At 59.7% G+C, this 20,048-nt stretch overlaps 4 protein-coding genes across 5 annotated transcripts in view; 1 reads left to right on the forward strand and 3 right to left on the reverse strand.

Moving 5' to 3' along the window:
* Nucleotides 1–32: 32 nt before the first annotated feature.
* ISCU (iron-sulfur cluster assembly enzyme) lies at nt 33–2,294 on the forward strand. The gene is made up of 5 exons (XM_062615184.1): nt 33–187; nt 279–392; nt 620–730; nt 1,424–1,502; nt 1,786–2,294. Exons 1-5 carry the CDS (start codon nt 104–106, stop codon nt 1,881–1,883), a joined length of 486 nt encoding a protein of 161 aa, XP_062471168.1. The 5' UTR covers nt 33–103; the 3' UTR covers nt 1,884–2,294.
* A 2,074-nt stretch (nt 2,295–4,368) lies between these two features.
* TMEM119 (transmembrane protein 119) lies at nt 4,369–5,118 on the reverse strand. The gene has a single exon (XM_062615198.1). It carries the CDS (start codon nt 5,101–5,103, stop codon nt 4,393–4,395), a length of 711 nt encoding a protein of 236 aa, XP_062471182.1. The 5' UTR covers nt 5,104–5,118; the 3' UTR covers nt 4,369–4,392.
* Nucleotides 5,119–11,423: 6,305 nt separating this feature from the next.
* SELPLG (selectin P ligand) lies at nt 11,424–14,066 on the reverse strand. The gene is made up of 2 exons (XM_062615210.1): nt 13,823–14,066; nt 11,424–13,075 (listed from the first exon to the last, which is right to left on the reverse strand). Exon 2 carries the CDS (start codon nt 13,068–13,070, stop codon nt 11,925–11,927), a length of 1,146 nt encoding a protein of 381 aa, XP_062471194.1. The 5' UTR covers nt 13,071–13,075; nt 13,823–14,066; the 3' UTR covers nt 11,424–11,924.
* Nucleotides 14,067–17,300: 3,234 nt separating this feature from the next.
* The window catches only part of CORO1C (coronin 1C), a 40,862-nt gene continuing 38,114 nt past the window's right edge, over nt 17,301–20,048 (reverse strand). For both annotated transcript variants that reach the window (XM_062615221.1, XM_062615227.1), the window contains 4 exons: nt 19,581–19,726; nt 18,946–19,003; nt 18,610–18,855; nt 17,301–17,987 (listed from right to left, as the gene is read on the reverse strand). In XM_062615221.1, coding sequence (XP_062471205.1) covers nt 17,868–17,987; nt 18,610–18,855; nt 18,946–19,003; nt 19,581–19,726 — 570 coding nt within the window. In that variant the 3' untranslated portion in view covers nt 17,301–17,867. The remainder of the gene's footprint in view (nt 17,988–18,609; nt 18,856–18,945; nt 19,004–19,580; nt 19,727–20,048) is intronic.

Here is a 20,048-nt window from a genome sequence, read left to right on the forward strand (position 1 = left end):
AGCGGGGAGTGGGAGGCGTGGCCACGGCGCGCGGGGGGGGCGTGGCCTCAGCGTGCGAGGCTATATAAGGGCGCGGCGGGGCCCCGCCCCTTCCAGGTGCAAGATGGCGGCGCTGAGGGCGGTGGCGTCGGCGCTGCTGCGGCCGGGCCGCGGGGCGGAGGCGGCCAGGCTGGGCTACCACAAGAAGGTGAGGGCCGAGGGGCCACAGAGCCCCGGGGCGGGGGGGGGATGTACGGGGAGGCAGGGACAGGCCGTTGGCTGACGCGGTGTCCCCGCAGGTGGTGGATCACTACGAGAACCCGCGCAATGTCGGCTCCCTCGACCGCAACGCCAAGAACGTGGGCACCGGCCTGGTGGGCGCCCCGGCGTGTGGAGATGTCATGAAGCTGCAGGTTGGCACCGGGGACGGGGGTACCGAGGGCTGGTGTGAGGTCCAGCTCCGTGCCCTATCCCCTTAGGGGTGCAGCGAGGCTTTGCCCTCCCCTCCCCGCCCTCAAACGTCCCCTGGGGCCCTGCAGGCCCCGTCCGGCTCCCGAGGGCGCTGGGTCAGTGAGGGGCGTTCTCTGGGGTGCCCGGTGGTGCTGAGCTAGATGCTGAGGTACCATCAACTCTCTCACAGGTGGAAGTGGATGAGAACGGGAGGATCGTGGACGCCCGTTTCAAAACCTTCGGTTGTGGCTCAGCGATTGCATCGAGTTCACTGGCAACGGAGTGGGTCAAAGGGAAAACGGTGAGGAAGTGCCTGCTGGAGGCAGGGGTGACAGCAGGGAAAGCCTTCGGAGCTGCCTGTGTTGGGGCTGTACGAAACAGCGGCTGGGGATCCCAGTACTGACTGCGTGCGGTAGCTTAGGAAGCAGGGACTGGTGACCCTGTCAGTGGCCTGACTTCTAGGGCAGTAGTTGCCTTTTCCAAGAATACCCATTAATCTGCACAGAAGTCATTTGTGTCTTATGCAACAAGAGAAACACCCTGATTGCAGGTGCTGGGAGAAGGTGTAATTACAGATCATCTTTAGAGCTCCCTTTCTGTCAGACAAGAAATTCACTTCCCTGTTATGATAGAAGACAAAGAGACTTAAAGCTGCCCATCTGGCATCAGTCTCACACTGGTGTTCTTTGGTTCATTCCCACCACTGGGATGTTCCTTGATTCCAGCATACCTACTGTTACTTGGGATCTTTTCAAGGCCAGGTTGGATGAAGCCTTGGGTGCCATGGTTTAGTGTGAGGCGTCCCTGCCAGTGGCAGGGGGGTTGGAGCTGGATGATCTTAAGGTCCTTTCCAACCCTAACTATTCTGTGATCTTCTTCCTTGTGGATTCTGTTGGCTTTGAGGTGTTAAAGCATTAAAGCACTCTGAGCAAATGCCTTTGTAGCTGGTGGTCTAGCTTACCTGGCCACTGACCACTCACTGATTGCATTTCAGGTTGATGAAGCCTTGAAAATCAAGAACACGGATATTGCTAAAGAGCTCTGCCTTCCTCCTGTCAAACTGCACTGCTCCAGTAAGTAAAGGACCAACTGGTGAGGGTTCAAACACTGGCTTGTATTTGAGAGGGAAACTGGGGGAATAGAACAAAGGCTTCTGAATGTGGCCATGAGGGAAACTTGTGGTTTCGGGGTCATTCTATGAGCTTTCAGATGTCTCCCGTCTTGTGGAGCCTGCAGCTCAGCAGCCTGATAGCGAACGTTCACGTTCGGACTGGTGCTGCCTGCAGTGCTGTTCTTACAGCACATTTTGTTTGAAATGCCTTTCTCCTGTCCTTGAAACACTTGTTTTGGTTTTAGTGCTGGCTGAAGACGCCATCAAGGCTGCCTTGGCCGACTACAAGTTGAAGCAGGATTCAAAGAAAGAAGTGTCAGAGAAGAAAGCAAACAACGCCTGAACTGACTGTGAAGCTTGTTCTCGTTCCACTTCCTTTTGCAGTGCAATTACTTTAGATTAGTAGGATCTTGCTCACTACTAAAGCAAGCTGTAAGATACGCACAACTTACGCACAACGTGTCGCTGGAGGTGTGTGGACGGCCACTCTTGTGCTCGCACGATGGAGGTGGGGGGTTCAGCAGCCTCTCTCCTGTCACAGCTCCCTTTGGGGGAGTGAAGAAGGCTGCTCACCCCGGAGGGAAATTCCTCCTGTTCCGGTACTCGAAGGGCTGCACTTTTTCCTTTGGAAGATGTAGAGTTTTGCCTAATATTTCACTGGAATTAATGGGAAACGTTGCCTTGGTCTTATTCTTTCTGTAAGAACTGGAGGTCTGTGTGTACAAACACGGGGTGGTTCATCTGCCACAGACTACAGCGGTGTCTGAGTTTCATTTCGCAATCTCAGTGCAAGTTCCTCTTCTCTGGGCTGGCAGGGTCGGTCTGTGCCCTCTGGGAATGCCTTTACATCCCTGCTGAGCTTTCCCAGCCTATTCCCAGTGTCTGAGCTGTCCCCCTGCGAGCGCACAGCCTTTGAAGGATTTGTGGGTTAAACTCTGCTCTGCGTGCTCAGCTCTGCCTTCTGGTGGTGGCTGCTCGTGGTCCAGAGGAGCATTCCTTAGCTTCCCAAAACAAACAGAAAACACATTTAAAAGCTTTACCTGCTCTGGAGATACCAAAACACCCCAAAACCACCGGCTTAAGGCCACGTTGGACACAGGGGCTTGGAGCAAGCTGCTCTAGTGGAAGGGGTCCCTGCCCATAGCAGGGGATGGAAGTGGATGAGCTTCAAGGTCCCTTCAACCCAAACCAGGCTGGAATTTGATGACATCTTAGTTAAAAACATGGAAAACCACATGTAATAACGAGCAGCTCATTTTGCTGTCTGTCCACAGCTTTGTTTCAGTGCAGCACAGGCCAGGGGCTGCTGCTGCTGTGCTTTGTCTGTGTCTAAAACACATTTAAAAGCTTTACCTGCTCTGGAGATATTAAAACACCCCAAAACCACCAGCTTAAGGCCACGTTGGACACAGGGGCTTGGAGCAAGCTGCTCTAGTGGAAGGGGTCCCTGCCCATAGCAGGGGATGGAAGTGGATGAGCTTCAAGGTCCCTTCAACCCAAACCAGGCTGGAATTTGATGACATCTTAGTTAAAAACATGGAAAACCACATGTAATAACGAGCAGCTCATTTTGCTGTCTCTGTCCACAGCTTTGTTTCAGTGCAGCACCGGCCAGGGGCTGCTGCTGCTGTGCTTTGTCTCTCACAAGCCTGTCCTTACCTCAGTTCAGCAACCCCATGGTGGCCTTGTCTCCTGCAGCAGGAATGTGCCTCATTCCCTGGGAACGGTCCTGTGGTTTTCCAGTCCAAAACCAAAAGAAACTGAGGGAAACTTCAGCCACCCACATCCACTTCGGGGCAGAATCAGCTCATTGTGCCTGTGAGAGCCCTGTGACAAAACACACACCCTTCCACAGGGGTTATCCTGATGCTGGGACATCGGGGACATCCCCAGCTGCCCTGTGGGATACAGGGATGTGCTGCTTTGGAGGCAGAAACCCCTCCTTCACCCCACGTTGCCCTCCCTGCTGCAGCCCTGTCCCAGTGCCAAGCACCGCAGCTCCCCCACCCTTGCCTGTGGGGCAGGAGATAAGAGTTTCCCAGAATCAGCACGTCAGGGGACAGATACCATGGGTGATAAGAGCTGGTCCCTGGCTCCCAGGGCTTCACCCCACAGCACTGGTGGTGCCTTCCAGGCTCTGGGGGGCACACGTGGGCCACAACCGGCTGCACCCCAGCACCAGTACGATCCAAGGAGAGCCCTGATGGAGCAGAGGCAGGGACTGCGCCTTGGCCGAGCTGCACAAACACACAGGAGAGGAGAATCTGCGTAGGAAAGGTCTTTATTATTAGCTGAAGGGGTTAAGGAGGCAAAGATCCAGCTGGGCTCTGGGCTGTCACAGCGCTGGGGCACTGAGATCAAAGGATGGGTCTTTACCACTAAATCCTCTCCCTTTAGGTGGGCAAGGATGGCCAAGGTCGCCACAGCCACCAGCAAAGCCAGACCATGGTGCCCAAGGTCGGGGTGAGTCCCTGCCCTGATCCTTGGGGGTACAGAGGGAGCTGCACAGATTCCCCCCCCCACCCCAGCCATGGTCCCGCACCTCCATCCAGAGGGATCAGCTCCTGGATCACATCAGGATGCTTCTAAGTAGTAAAAGAACATTTAGGAGCGAGCTCAAGGGGGGGAACGAGCTGGAGCTGGGGGGGACGGAAGCCCCTTGGGCAGCTGGAGCAATGGGACTGATGGAGAAGCACCAGAGACCCCCAGGGCTTTGCCGAGGGGTCAGGAAGGGAGCAGGGACTTCATCGGGGCTTCCTTGAGCCACCACGTACACACGGAGCAGCAAAGCACCACCATGTCCATCGCGTGTCCACGGGGATCCCGGGATCACCCAGGACCGGGTCCCTGCCCTAGTTGCCAGCAGGGGCTGTGGGACCATCCCGGGGTGCATCGGGGGCTCCATCCTCAGCACATGGGGTTTGGGGAGGGGGCTGCTCATCCCTCACCTTCTTGCCTCCTTCCTCTTCCTCCTTATGGGCTGGGCTCTTCTCCCCCTGGCCCCCGTTGGCCAGCGGTGCCTTGGGGGGGGATTTGAGGCTCTGGGCCGCAGCGAGGATGTCTGCCTGCAGCTGCTGCCCACAGTCGAGCTGCTCCTCAGCACCGGGGTCTTTATCAGGCACCTCATTGAAGGCACGGGGTCCCCCCACCTTGTCCCGCTCATCCACGTACTTCTTCTTAGGGAAGGACGAGGGGTAGTACGCGGACGCCTTGTGCTTCTGCCGGACGATGACGGCGGCGCAGATGATGAAGAGGAGGACGAAGGCCAGCGAGCCCACCACCACCACCAGCAGCAGGTACTCCTTGAAGAAGGCCACCAGCCTGTCCAGCACGCCACGCGGCGCCGAGCTGTTGGTCACCGTGGTCCCCACCACGTCCCCCGCGGTCGGGCCGGTCCCCAATGTCACGTAGAGGATGGGTGGCGCAGCAGAGACCTCCTCACCATCCCCGCTGCCCCCGGCGTCGGGCAGCACCGCAATGTGCCGGGGTGCTGCTGAGCGGGCCGGGGCCACCACCACCACCACCACCATCACCATCATCATCAGCCACGCACCCATCGCCATGGTGCTCAAGCAGTGTCCTGTGGGATGCAGAGGGGAGGGCGACACGTTAACACCCCGATGGAGCAGGACCCATCGCGAGGGACAGGCGCAAGCATCCGAGCCCCGGCTCCGTTGTTCACCCATCGGGATTCCTTTAAGGAACGCAGCCCTCCATCCCAGCCTCCTCTCCCCGCCGCCGAGCAAGGGGCTGCGTTTGTTTTGCAACAGAGCGCTACAAAAATAGATGGAAAGCAGCTGAGTTGCATTGCTCAAGCCTGGGGGCCGCTGCCAACAGCCGGCTTCAGACGGCGGCCGGTTAGAGAATTCCTGACACATGGAGGTTTGCAGTGGAAACTCTGAGGCAGGCGGCGCTGCAGAGGGGCAGCCGCGGTGCAAGAGGCATTTCCCAACGGCTCATCCCAACACAGACCGTTACAAACGATTCCCAGCTGGAGCGTGGCTAAAAATAGGCTGGTGGCAGTTTGATCCCAGTGATGGGCTGGGGCTTGGGATCCTCCAGAGCCATTGCAAAGGGGCAGATCTGGAGCTGGGGTGCAGCGAGCAGAGGGGGTCCCTGGCCCGAGCGTCAGGGTGCAGGACAGCTCCATCCCCCCACCGTGCTGGATGGGGCTGGCTCTGCTCTGTGCACATTGTAGGACATGGGATAAGCGTTTCCCGTCCCCACACACAGCCCAAAACGAAGAGCTGGGATGAGCCTGCACCCCATTGGGGTTTGGAAGTGGGGTGCAACCATCCCATGGCCACCACGGCACACTCCCAAGGGATAGCAGCGCATTCCAGCTGTGCCGCGTCACATAATGCCATCGAGCCATTCCCAAAGCCCCCCCCCCAGCTTGGCCCCACAACCCGGTTCCCCAGGACAATGCCCCCAGCCTCAGGCCCCCTAAATCCCAACCACCTCCCGTTTTGCCCAATCCAACCCCACCAGGAAGGATCCCAGCACTGGGGATCGGAACCTGGGCTCCTTCCCGGCTGCAGGGTCTGGTTTGTGTTAAACCAGAGCAAACAAGCGGCAGCAGTGGCAGGAGGAGCCCCCGGACCGCCCCCCCCCGGGCTCACTGCAGTTACAGCACCAGCACCAAGGGGTTTGGGGGGCCGGGATGAGCCCCTTCATCCTCCCCCATTGCAGAGAGGGGCCCCTCAGCTGCGCTGGGGTCCCGGGAAGGTGAAGGCAGTAACTTGCCATTAGCAAGATGTTAACAGCCACAGAGGGGCTGCCCAAAGCCCAAATCAGTGCCAAGCACAGGTCCTGTTGCCGCCCCTCCATCCCCATGCCGTCCTCATGCACTCCCAGACCCACAGCACGTCCCTGCCTTCAGCTTGGCCGGGCACAGGCAATTCCCACTTCCCTCTGCTCCCCAAACACTCAGGAAATCCACAGTTCTCACATTGCCCAGACGCAGAACCCCCCGAACCGAGCCCAGCTCCATCCTGCATCCCAGCGCAGGGACCATGCCCAGCGCTCACCCCAGCTCCCTAAGCACGGAGCATCCCGCACCCTGCTTCCGAGCCACCCCAAGGCTTGTGCTGCCGGTGGGATCTCACCTCGTCCGCAGGCAGGGCTCGGGCAGGAGGGAGGGAGCCGAGAGGACGGGGTCTGTCCCGCTCACCTCGCACCCCTCCGGCTGCCTCCGGGATGGAGCCGCCTCCTTCTCCTTCTCCTCCTCCCCTTCCTGTGCTGCCCGGGCCCAGCTTGTTCTCATTAGGGCTGGTTTGGGGAGGGAATGTGGGAGGCCGGGGAGGGGCAGCGGCCCCCGGCCCCCTCCCAGATGAAACCCAGCTGGGGCTGGGGGGGGCTTCATGGGCTTTTGCCTTGCGAATAAAGGGGGGAGCCCCAGTGCCCCCCATCATCCCCACAGCACCGCTGGAAGGGGCCACTTTTAGGGTGCAAGTGGGGATGGGGGTCACAGCCTTGGGGGGGGGTGTTGCAACGGTGGTTTTGTCCATGGGGCTGAAGATAAAGCCCCATTCCCTGGCACCCCCCAAAATGCCGTTGCTCCCAGTGATGCCATGCTGGGAGCAAGCATGGCCCCCACCTCACTGCCTTTTGCTGTGCTCCTCTACCCCTCATCACCCCAGCACAGAGCTGGATCCATCCCTGCACCCCCAAACCCTGCCTGGGCACGCAGCACCCGACGTCTGGCAGGGGGGGTTCAGGCTTGGTGTCTTGCTGTCAGTGTGATGTGGGGGCAAACAGGGCTTGGAACCCCCTCCTTGATTCCAGACCCTTTCCTAAACATCCCAGCCTGGAAATGCTCCGGAACAGCCCCCTCGGAGTGCAGGGGGTGCAGAAAACCACCCCATGGGATGGTTCCACGCCGGGGTCCGGCGCTGTCCCCTCTCTGCGCCCCCCACCGTGTCCTCAGGGCTGAAGTTGCTCAAGAGGCTGCAGCCGCGGCGTGACCTCATCCTCCTGCTATTCGCCTCTGTTTGTCCTTGGGGACCGGGGCCGCATCCCCCCGCCATAGCCCCAGCGCCCCGGGACCGCGGGCACGGCGGGGCCGGTCCCCACGGCCGCTGGCACCGGGAGCCGGCGCCAAAGGGAATCGCGGCTCCCAGAAATAACGGCTTCCAACCGCCAGGGCTGGGATCTCGCAGGGAAGGGGGAAAGGGGAGCGGCGCCAGCGGCAGCCGGATGCGCTCCTGCAGCCCGGGTGGCAATGGGGCCGTGATTCCCCCTCTGTGTGTCCAGCGATGCCGGTGCTGGGCTGAGCCTCTTTGCCCAGGGTCCCCATTCCTCCATGTCCACAGAACCCATCCCACCCTGCCCAGTCCCCACCCCTGCTCATCCAGGAACACTATTATTCCATGCCCAGGGTCCCCATCACTCCTTGCTCAAGGTCCCTATTCCTCTATGTCCATGGTCCTCAGTCCTCCTCATCCAGGGTCGCCATGCCACCTGATCCACAGTCCCTATCCCTCCATGTCCAGGGTCCCCATCCCATCTCATCCACAGTCCCTATCTCTCCTTATCCAGGGTCCCCATCCCATCTCATCCACAGTCCCTATCCCTCCATGTCCAAGGTCCCCATCCCACCTCATCCACAGTCCCTATCCCTCCTTATCCAGGGTCCCCATCCCACCTCATCCACAGTCCCTATCCCTCCATGTCCAGGGTCCCCATCCCACCTCATCCACAGTCCCTATCCCTCCTTATCCAGGGTCCCCATCCCACCTCATCCACAGTCCCTATCCCTCCTTGTCCAGGGTCCCCATCCCATCTCATCCACAGTCCCTATCCCTCCATGTCCAAAGTCCCCATCCCACCTCATCCACAGTCCCTATCCCTCCATGTCCAGGGTCCCCATCCCACCTCATCCACAGTCCCTATCCCTCCTTATCCAGGGTCCCCATCCCACCTCATCCACAGTCCCTATCCCTCCTTGTCCAGGGTCCCCATCCCATCTCATCCACAGTCCCTATCCCTCCTCATCCAGGGTCCCCATCCCACCTCATCCACAGTCCCTATCCCTCCATGTCCAGGGTCCCCATTCCATCTCATCCACAGTCCCTATCCCTCCATGTCCAAAGTCCCCATCCCACCTCATCCACAGTCCCTATCCCTCCTTGTCCAGGGTCCCCATCCCATCTCATCCACAGTCCCTATCCCTCCTCATCCAGGGTCCCCATCCCACCTCATCCACAGTGCCCAATCCCTCCATGTCCAAGGTCCCCATCCCACCTCATCCACAGTCCCTATCCCTTCTTATCCAGGGTCCCCATCCCATCTCATCCACAGTCCCTATCCCTCCTTGTCCAGGGTCCCCATCCCACCTCATCCACAGTCCCTATCTCTCCTTATCCAGGGTCCCCATCTCATCCACAGTCCCTATCCCTCCTTGTCCAGGGTCCCCATCCCATCTCATCCACAGTCCCTATCCCTCCTTATCCAGGGTCCACATCCCACTTCATCCAGGTTTCCCGTCTTTCCTCCTCCAGGATTACTATTCCTTTATGCCCAGAGTTGCCATCCCTCCTTACTCAAGGTCCCTATTCCTCTGTGCCCAGGGTCCTTACTCCTCCGTGCCCAAGGTCCCCATCCCACCTCATCCAGTGTTCCCATCTTCCCATCTCGAGGATCCCCGTCCCTCTTTATCCCCGGTTTCCATCGCGCCCTGCCCAGGCTCCCCATCCCTCCTCCTCCATGGTCCCCACCGTCCCCATCCCTGCTCCCGGTCCCTGCCGCGCTGCCCCGGGGCTGTGCCGGTGCCGGAGCCGCGGGGTCACCGGTGCCAGCGCACCCCGACCATTACCGCTGCCGTTTTAGCCTGCGGCGGGCGGGGGCTCTGCCCGTGGCGCTGGGCAGGGCTCGGCCCCGCTCTGTAATTTGGGGCCGCTGGAACGTGGGTCCCGCAGGGCCCGGCCCCGAAACCTGCAATTTGGGACGTCCCAGCCCTGCTCTGCTTCTAATTTGCTTCGCCGGGATGCGCCGTGCCAGGGGGACACCTACAGGGACTGATCCTGCTCCATGCCCAGCCCCGGGTGCCCAGGGACCCGCTGGGACACGGCCCTGGCAGCGAGGTGGCAGCAGATGGGACCTGAGCAGCCTCATCCCCACCTTGGACCGGGGCTGGATGAGCGCGGAGCAATCCCTCTGACACGCACCCATCCGCATCATCGGGATCCAGCAGCCTCATCCCCACCTTGGACCGGGGCTGGATGGGCGCGGAGCAATCCCTCTGACACGCACCCATCCGCATCATCGGGATCCAGCAGCCTCATCCCCACCTTGGACCGGGGCTGGATGAGCCCCTGTGGGGGTGAAGCTGGATGATGGGAGCATCCCTTCACCTCTGCGTGACAGCGGTCCCTGTGGGCTCCCATTCCCCAGCCTGCACCATGTGCATGGAGGTTTAAGCACAGAAACCTTTGTGCCCGTTAGAGGCGATCCATGAACTCCTACGGCAGCTTTTGGCACGGCACTGGCACCCACATGGGGAGGGGGGGGGGTCAGAGCAGGGCGCCCATGGTCAGGATGTCCCATCCGGAACCAGCCACCGGCTGCGGATCTCCCCCCACCCGCAATGACTCACCATAAACATTTGCATCTGCAGCAGGGTGCGGGGCCGCTCAGCCCCAGATGGATCAAATCCCGGGACAACAGGAATGTAAACAGGGAATGGGGCCGGGGGGTGTGGGATGACCACCACTGAACGCGGCTTTAGGGGGGCTGCGCACCCAGGGCTCAGCTTGGGGGCACAGCGGGACCTGGAGAGCGTGCGGAGGAGCCTCGCTGCTCTGTGTGAGCTGTGAGCATCGAGGGTGAAGGGGAGTGCTCGGGTGGGGATGGGGATGTGGGGATGGGGATGTGGGGATGGGGATGTGGGGATGGGGATGCAGGAATGGGGATGCTGAATCTGGGAAGGCAGGGTGAGGATGCTGAGCCTGGCCACAGCGGGGATGGGATGCAGGGATGGCGACGCTGAGCCAGGATGGGGATGCAGGGATGGGGATACTGAGGCAGCATGGGGATGCAGGGATGGGGATGCAGGAATGGGGGATGCATCCCTTACCAGGATGGGTAGGTCTGGGGACACGGGGACACTGAGCCTGGCAGCACAGAGACAGTCCTGGCTGATTTCTCCTCCCTTGGGTGGCTCCCCCAGCACCAGGCACAAGGAAAGGATCAGGTTGGTGGCTCAAGGGGTGAACAACACAGGAGAGGGAGGTGGGACCTGGGAGCAAATCCAAGCCCCACAGCCCCCAGGCACCAGCAAGGCAGAGGGACCCTTGGTGGCCACTTTGGCTTCACTCTCCCCATCCCTCCCAGCCACAGGCAGGGCCAGCCCTGGCCAGCACCTCCCTAGGAGGCTGAGAGCCTGTGAGCACCGCTTGCTCATGGGGACGAGCAGCGCACGGAGCCACCGATGAGCAGTGACAGCACCGGAGGCGTCCCCCCCGCCCCGCTGCAGGCGACCGCAGCGCAGGAACACGTTACACCACGACCCCCCCGTCCCCATCCCGTCCTCCCCCCCTGCATTTCCGCCCTGCACCTCCACCCTTTCCGCTCCCACACCGCGGCACGAGGCCGAGCCCCACGCTGGGTCCCCAGGGCCGTGGTCCCCAAGCCCTGGGTCTGCTCCCTGCATGGGGTGGGATGTGGGTTTCACTTCCGCTCCCTGGGGCTGCTGCCGGGGGGGAGGAGGATGGAGAAGTGGGATTCCAGCAGGGATGTGGGCAGGATGGGGTCTGTTCCCACAAGGAATAGACCATCAGGTCCAGGCAACGCTTTAATGGAGTCGGCCTCAAGGTCTGGGCTCATCCTGGGGACAGCAGCTCCCCGCCATGCTGGTCCATGTTAAAATAGGATGTTCTGGGATGCAGGGTCCGCTCACGCAGCTGAGGATGCTCTGGGATGCAGGACCTGGTCCCACGGCTGAGGATGCTCTGGGATACAGGACCCAGTCCTGCAGCTGAGGATGCTCTGGGATGCAGGACCCGGTCCTGCAGCTGAGGATGCTCTGGGATGCAGGACCTGGTCCCGAGGCTCAGGATGCTCTGGGATGCAGGACCCGGTCCCACGGCTGAGGATGCTCTGGGATGCAGGACCCGGTCCTGTGGCTCGGGATGCTCTTGGATGCAGGACCCAGTCCCGAGCCTCAGGATGCTCTGGGACGCAGGACCCGGTCCTGCAGCTGAGGATGCTCTGGGATGCAGGACCCGGTCCTGTGGCTCGGGATGCTCTTGGATGCAGGACCCAGTCCCGAGCCTCAGGATGCTCTGGGACGCAGGACCCGGTCCTGCAGCTGAGGATGCTCTGGGATGCAGGACCCGGTCCCGAGGCTCAGGATGCTCTGGGATGCAGGACCCGGTCCCGAGGCTCAGGCGTGCTCGGGCAGGAAGCTGCTCAGAGTCAGATTGTCGCCATCAGCCTCGGGGCCCCCATCCAGCAGCATCCTCGGGGGCCGGACCAGGGCGAGCCGGGGGCCGTTGGTGGCGCCGTCACCGTCGGGCGTGAGCGAGGGGATGCAGAGCATCTCGGTGTGGCTGAGCCGGCGCCGAGCCGTGCGCGTCCGGCGCCACAGCAGGGCCCCCAGCACCGCCGTGCACACCATGAAGGTGGCGGCCACCAGCGCCAGCAGCAGGATGCTCAGCAGGCACTTGCCCATCACCCCGCTGGGGTCCCAGGGCGCCGGCTCCGCCGTGCCCCATGGCTGCGAGTCCCAATGGGTGGGCACAGGGCGGGCTCCGGCTCCCTTGTACCCGGTGGTGGTGGCCCCGAGGGCTGGGGGTGTCGCTGAGCGTGGCCCCGGGGAGGAGCTGCTGTTTGTGCCAATGGGCACCGTCGCCCCCTCGCTGGGTGACACGAGGTGGATGGGGATGGTGGTGATGCCCCTCTCGGGTGCTGCCTGTATGCCCGGCTCTGCTGGCAGCAGCGTGTCAGGCTCAGGGGATTCGGTTTCATCCAAGGGATCGGCTGCGGTTGGCACCACCAGTGCCCAGTGCAGGCTGGCGTTGGTGCTGGGTGCTGCTGGTGGTGCAGAGCTCAGCAATGGGTCGGCTTTGGGGGTATCGGTCTCATCCAGGGGATCGGCTGTGGTTGGCACTGCTGGTGCCTGGTGCAGGCTGGCGTTGGTGCTGGGTGCTGCTGGTGATGGTGCGGAGCTCTGCAATGGGTCGTGCTCAGGGGAATCGGTCTCATCCAAGGGATCGGCTGTGGTTGGCATCACCAGTGCCCGGTGCAGGCTGGCGCTGGGTGCTGCTGGTGCTGGTGTAGAGCCCATGAGCGGGTTGGGCTCAAGGGAATCGGTCTCGTTGCTGCTGGGCATCGCGGTGGCACCGCGGCCAGGTCCCGGTGCGGAGGCACCGAGCTGCTTCCCGACACCGTCCCTCTTCCCACGGGCGAGCAGCGGGGCCTCATCCTGCACCCCCCAGACCCATTGCACACCCTGGTGCTGAGGTGCGGCCCCGCACGCTCGCAGGGTGCTCAGCACCAGCAGCACCAGCACTGCCGAACACGGCGCCATGGGACCTGCGGGGAAGAGATGGGGAGGTGAAACCGGGTCCCGCTCCGGCGGGAGGATGCTGAGCAGGATTCAGGCTGGAAATGGCCTCAAGGAGGGATTGCCCTTGAGCAAAGCCTCCTCCTCCCCTCCTAGAGAGGGGACTGTGGGTCTGGGGGGGGCGGATGAACCCCAGCCTCTTCCTGCTCCTCCTGCGGGGCTCAGCCCCGGCCCTGTGCTTGCTAAGAAAGCCTTGAGAAGGAAGTGGAGTGTCTGGAAATGGGAAACGAGCCGCGATGGAGGCGCCTGCTGCAGGATGGGGCAGTTGCAGGATGACGCCCGTGCAGAAATGAAACCACGGGGGGGGGTGTTCACACAGGGTTTTTGGGGTGCTCCATTGTCCCCTTCCACCGGCCGGGCTGGTGCCGCGTTCCGAGGATGAGGCCACCATGAACCTGTGCATCTGCACCGCGGTTGGAGGGGCAGCAAACCCCCCCCAACCCCAAATCCCCCCTTACATCCATCAGTCACCAATACCCCCTCTGACAGCAGCAGCCCTGCGGTCCTGCACCAACCGCATCCAAACACGGATCAACGCTCCCCTGGCACCGAGCATCCCTGCTAGGCTCCCACATCCCAGAACATCCCCCCTCCCCTCCTGCAAACCCCACTGACCAGCGCTGCACGGAGCACGGCACCCCTGGGACCCACACATACCCCTGAGCCTCTCTGCACCCGCAGCATCCCCAACCCAGCACCTCCCCATTGGCGCTCACCTCTGCCGGGGGCCGCGGTGGGACCCGGAGCTGCGGCTCCAGCGGGAATCACGAGCACCGGAGCAGGTCCAGCCCCAGGCTGGGTGATGCCGGGAGCAGAGGGGCGCCGAGGGCACCTCCGCCTGTGCAGGGAGGGGAAGGGGAGGCAGCACGGAAGAGCTGCTGTGGTTTCAGAGCCCTGCGTGGGGAGGACGTCACTCAGGAGCGGGGCCACAAGGACCGGGCCATGTGCAGGGTCCAAGGTGCCCTCTCAGCCCCCAAGGGCTGGGCAGGGCGGTGGGGATGGGGGTGCCCCCCAAAAGGGGTGTTTCACCCCTGCCTCGTGTCCCGGTGCCCACTGCGAGCTCCCCGGATGGCTCAGCCCCACTGGTGGCTTTGGTTGAGCTGGGTGCCGAAAGCAGAAGTGATGCAAACCTGGTGCCAAGGGCTGGCGGCCACCCCGGGCATGGTGTGGGCATGGCCATGGGGAAACAGGTCGTAGTGCACCAAGAGGTGACAGAGGGACCCCAACACTGGGAAACGGGCTCCACAGTAAGAGGAGGAGGAGGTTGAGGACCTGGCTCAATGCCTTTGTGCTGGGGGCCTCCTCCAAGCACCAGCGATGCTGTGGAGCTCTCGGGGGCTGCAGGGAGCCTGCAGGTTGCGGCTGTGTCAGGGGCACGTTGTGCTGCACCGGCTGGAACACCCGCCCTGACCGCAGGCACCGGGGCTGCGGCTGCAGGAAGGATGCTGCAAGAGCACATCCGCTGCTGCAGGGGCCATAAACAACACATGGCCCCCGGCAGGACCACGGGCTGGGCTCACCCCATCCCTGCCGGAAAGGCCCTGGCCAAGGGGTGGAACACACATGGAAAATAGGGATCAGGTCTGGGGGAGCAGCAGCCCTGGGATGGGTGCAGGGCGTGCACGGGTGGCCAGGGAGCATCTCATCTACAGCATCCCTGTCCCATCCCTGGGCAGCAGGGTGGAAGAAACACTGCAGCCCCAAGGGAAGGCTCCAACCTGGATGGGGACCGAGTGATTCCATCCCCAGCTGGGGCTGGCATTGCTGCTGCAGCACTTCCTGTGCCCTTGAAGGGGGTTTCAGCTGGGGAAGACCCATGCTGGTCCTTCCAGAGATTACATCACCCCAGTCTTGGCCAAGACCCCCCAACATCCCTGCCATTAAGTCCATATGGAGCCAACCTCTTGGGTTCACTCACAGGGAAAGCAGCAGCAGCAACTCCTGGTGTGTCCACAGGGATGGGCCCTGGATCCCCTGGGACACAGCGGGTGAGCAGTGGGGCCCCAGAGCACAGTCCCTGCTCAGCCACAAGCCCACACAGCCGGGTTTCTATGGCTGAGGTTAAGGGGAGCCCCATCATGGGTACGGTTAAACCTACGGCGCGGTGGGGGCAGGACGCAGGGAGGCAAAGAAGCAGCAAAGCAGAGGCAGTTTATAATCAATGACCTTTATCTTTTGAAAATGGAAGCAAAGATTTGGACAGATACTATGGCCGCTCTATAAGAGCGCATCTTTCAGGACTCGGCTGGTTCTCTTCTGGGATATCACGGCTACAAAAAGCTTCAGGCACTGACTCCGGTTGAGCCTGGGTAGGCATCAGGTCCATGAAATAAACCACAAGCTTAGCAACTAAATCCTCTGCCCTCCTCGGACCATCTCCCGCACACCGGCCTCTTGGGGCGCTTCCATCCATGGCTCCAAACACTCATTTCGCTCCAATTCAAACCCCCAAAGCATCCCCAGGCCTGGAGGGACCGGTCCACACGGACACAGAGCTCAGCGGCAGGGGGGAGCATCACGGATGGGGTTGGTTTCCAAAGAAAGGATTGGAATCAAACTGAAAAACACACATTTACTGCAATACAAAACCAGCACCAAACAGTCACGTAACCCGGAGCAACTGGATTGGGAATCCAGCATCAGTGGTCATGGATACTCCTCCTCCTCCTGTGCTCACCACTTACAACACAAAACCCCACGTGGATGAAGCTTCCATGCAAGCAGAACACATCCTCACGTCCCCCTGCAGCTACGTCACTTGGCCATCCCCACGGGGTGGTTTCACCTCACACACACACACACACACAGACATCCCTCCAGAACACAGAATCCTCAACCTGCAAGCTCTGAACATGCAAACCTTGGGGAGAGCAGGGAATGTGAAGAGTTCAAGCTACCCTAATGCAAAATGAGACTCGAAGCCATCACTTCAGCCCGGAGGAAGGGACACGTTCCTCCTGCCGAGTGGCAGCCACCAGAGATGCTGCTCTGCTGTGGTGGTTCCAAGCACACTCCGTGCGTGCAGCTCAGGGATGCAGGGAGCTGTTTCAGGGATCAGGACAGGCACTGAGGTTCCTCAGCCAACAGCTCTCGGGCACCCCATAGTCTTTGTTCACTTTGGGGTGCCAACACTGCCCCAGCACCACGGGGACGACAGCACCCATCCAGCCCAGTGTGGCTTCCAGAGTGCATGGATCCCACTCACACCACAGGGAGCTGCCCCTGACCCAGGCAGCCCCTTGCAGCCAAAATCCCTCTTAAGCAGAGCTTGAGACCTCCAAGAAAGCCCATGAGGAGCTCACGAGCCCGGTGTGCTCATGGGGTGCCTCCCCCAAGGATCCCAAAGGACCATGTGGGAAAGCAGCTCTGCAACCGGGATCAAAACCACCCTCCCCAGTCCCTGCTGCTCCACTGACCTGGGAGAGAAGCGCCTGGAGCTGGAGGATGCTCATCTGATCTGGGAGCAAATGGTTTCACAGAATCACTGATGGGTTGGAAGGGACCTTAAAGCTCCTCCAGTCCCAACCCCCTGTCATAGGCAGGGACACCTTCCACTAGAGCAGGATGCTCCAAGCCCCTGTGTCCAACCTGGCCTTGAGCACTGCCAGGGATGGATCTCCAGCACGGTGCTGGGCTGAGGGAGGAATGATGGAGAGGAAGAACAAGATAACAGCTGCATTTTGTTTCTGGAGACCCGTTGTGACAGAGTCACTTGGCTGCTGCTAATGCAGCACTGAGTGAAGGGCCAGGGGATTGCAAGCTCGTGGCATTCAAAAGCTTCTTAAAGCCAATGAGCATTGGTGGTGCAGGAGCAAGTATTTACAGCAACACGTGGCTGGAACAGAGAGCACGGAGAACCTGGAGGCCCCCATGGCTCACCTGAAGCTATGCTCCATGGATACAGGTAGAAACATCACCTGCATGAAAGGAACTTCTGCCTCAAAGTAAAAACCTGCCCCTTCTGCACATGGCTGGAGGAGTCCCAAACACGGGGATGTTTTAGAAGGGCACCGTGATGCTAGTTTGTAAGTGGAGTAAAAGAAGAGGTGTTCTGGGGGGGAATCACCTCATTCAGACTGACTTTTGATGTAAGCAGTCAGGCAGCGGTGGTGGGGACAGGGCAGGGAGGCAGCAGAGGCAGCTCCTGTGGGGTCTCAGCAGCAGCCTTGGCCACACTGCAAAGGAAACCCATCAGACTGCTCAGAACCTAAGGTTTATACAAAATAGCTTCAGTTTTGTTCTCTGAACAGTAGAAACACCCAGCACACACACACGCACACACACAGGCCGTGCTGTCCCTGGGAATTGAAAACACAAATACTGCAAAAGTGGCAAATCAGGAAAATAAAAAGCAACTTTTTTTTTCTTTTTTTTTTTTTTTTTTCCTCTTTTCTTTTTTTTTTTTTTTTTGGCAACTTTAAAAAATGGTTAAGAACAATGTGGCCTTGGTCCCTACATCTAGAAAAAAGATCTCTGGGCACAACATCGAGAGTCAGGATGGATGTGTCGTCAAGAACATCTGGGAGGGGAAATAAAACCCTGTCAAAGTAGCACTTATTTCTTGTGGCCTTGGTTGACACAGTCACAAAATTCATCAAAACATCAGGAAAAAAAGAAAAAAGATCTTTCACTAAAAAGCTTGGCTTGAAATCATCGCTCTCGTTGACGTGAACTGAGGAGAACAGGAAAGCTCGGACTGGAATGCTGCAGGCTGCTGCTTGCTCAACTGGGAACTGGGATGTGCCTGGGCTGGCGCCCCGCTCAGTCCGCGATCTTTGCCATCTGCTGCTCCAGCTTGGAAATGCGCTCGTCCTGGTTGGTGATGGTGTCTTTGATGGATTTCAGCTCTTTCAAAATCTCATCCAATTTGGCTTCGTTTTGCTGGAAGACAAGACAAGACAAGAGGTGTGGTTGTGAGGAGAGCGGCTGGGATGTGCTCTTGCAGAGGGGAGTCCCAAAGCAAGGGGCTTCTCTGAACTGGGTCCTCACGCTGCCACAGCTGGGATGCTCAGGGCATGGACCAGCCTTTCCAGCGCCAGCAGAGCAACCCTGGAGGACATACTGGGCCCACATCTGCTCTTTAACAACCTTTAAGGACCTGCTTGACTGACAGAGGTCACTTCCACATCTCTGTGTATTACTGTACCTGTGTTACTTACAGAGCCCACCTACGGACTTGTACAACTCCTTCTGGGCCTGCCTGGGCTCAGGTTCACTGCTCCCACTGCCTGTGCTGGGTTTTACACACCAGGAGCTCTCCCAGGCAGGTGGGTGGCTGGAACAAGAAGCTAAGCCTTCCTTTGTGCCACAGTCCCCAGTCATCTTCCACAGCTACACCCTGCCTGGAGCACCACAACTCAAGCACCACCTCAATTCCAGGTTACCCTCTTGGCACCCAAATCCCAGGGTACTTAATGCTTGAGCTTTGTTATAACTGATTGTGAGGATGCAGCACCCCGGTATTCATGTCTCATGTCCCAAAACGCTCGTGGACTTTACTCACAGTGTTTGAGGCATCAGCTGCTTTCTTTGGAGCATTTATGAGATCACTTTTCTTGTTTGCTGCAGGCTTGTTGTCCAGTATGTTCTTCTTGACCACCTTTAGATCCCTGTTCTTGCCTGGAATGTACCCATGCTTCAAGGAGATGAGGAGGGGATCGGCATTCTTCCCCTCAAACCACTCCTCTGCTTCCAGAGCTGCCTCTGGACCGGCTGTATCAGGGTACAGGTCATCCTGGAAGAGGTCCGACTGCAAGCCAGAAGAGATGAATTGGTCAAGTGCTTTGGGGCTGGAAGGCACGAGCTGGCTTCAAAGACATAAGCGGGAGGCAGTGCTCACCTTTCGAGGAACCGTCATGATGATGGGCTCACATTTCCTCTCGTGAAGCTTGAAGAACCTTTCACATCGGAAGAGAAGGCGTGACTTAGACGTGAGGACAGCCAGTGCTGTGCAAAGGTGGCCTCGGTTGGGCCGCTCACGTGCAACAGTGTAAAGGGAGACAGAGGAGATCAGAAACGAGCAACCCTAAGGAGTCACAGTGCTAGGACCTGCAGGGTCCTGCAAGGGTTGGAGAAAACCACCCATGACTGGTACCAGTGACTTCAGAGAGTCACACTCTGGCCAGGAGGGATGTCACACCAGTGATTTACAGGTATGCACTAGTCAGCTCACTGCTTGCAGCCCTGCTTTGGGCCAGTGCCACAAACTCCAACATCCTCAGCCTGCCCACCAGGCACTGCTGCTGCAACATTCACCTCTTTCAGACAAGCCCAGACTCTGCTCCCTTCTCAAGGCTTCCTGCTCGCATTAATAACCAAAGGAGCATCCAAAGGCCCCAGGGGCAACATCCAGTATGCTCCCTGGCTTGCACTATCTGGATGCAGAAGCAGGAATTCTGGTTTCTGAACCGCTGAACTTGTGATGGAGTGGCTTGCTAAGACATCACCCCTCATCCCGACAGGCTCTCTCCTTACCTGGCAATCTCACACTTGTTCACATCAAGGCCCCTCTTTGGCATGAACCCCATGCCCCTCTGCGGCTCTTTGCTGCTGAAGGTGTTGAGGTAGTGAACATAGGGGGATTCATCCGTGATCTCAAAGTAGCGAATGCTGCTGTCACCCTGCAAGGAACACAAGAGGGATCGCTGCAGAGGGGCCAGGGCTCCCCAGGCCCACAGCCCACTCCCTGCCAGGCCAGGCAGCCATCACTGTCATCCGACAGCCTTTCCTTCCAGGAACACTAACACAGACCAAGGCACAGTTTACAGCTCTATTTATCCAGGCTACAACTTCCACTGCTTACCAGTAGAACATCACAGAATCCCAGGCTATGGGATTCTGCCACGGGCAGGGACCCCTTCCACTGGAGCAGCTTGCTCCAAGCCCCTGTGTCCTTGAGCACTGCCAGGGATGGGGCAGCCACAGCTTCTCTGGGCACCCTGT

The sequence above is a fragment of the Pezoporus occidentalis genome, unplaced genomic scaffold, assembly GCF_034315485.1.
Source record: "Pezoporus occidentalis ecotype Australia unplaced genomic scaffold, CSIRO_AGI_Poc_V1 ctg102, whole genome shotgun sequence".
NCBI classification, from domain to species: domain Eukaryota; kingdom Metazoa; phylum Chordata; class Aves; order Psittaciformes; family Psittacidae; genus Pezoporus; species Pezoporus occidentalis.

Bases quoted from the DNA above. Each gene is read 5' to 3' on its own strand.
- ISCU (XM_062615184.1), top strand. From the start codon at position 104: ATGGCGGCGCTGAGGGCGGTGGCGTCGGCGCTGCTGCGGCCGGGCCGC. The intron at 188-278 runs GTGAGGGCCGAG...GTGTCCCCGCAG, and splicing joins GGCTGGGCTACCACAAGAAG to GTGGTGGATCACTACGAGAA. The intron at 1,503-1,785 runs GTAAGTAAAGGA...TTTTGGTTTTAG, and splicing joins TGTCAAACTGCACTGCTCCA to TGCTGGCTGAAGACGCCATC.
- SELPLG (XM_062615210.1), bottom strand. From the start codon at position 13,070: ATGGCGCCGTGTTCGGCAGTGCTGGTGCTGCTGGTGCTGAGCACCCTG.
- TMEM119 (XM_062615198.1), bottom strand. From the start codon at position 5,103: ATGGCGATGGGTGCGTGGCTGATGATGATGGTGATGGTGGTGGTGGTG.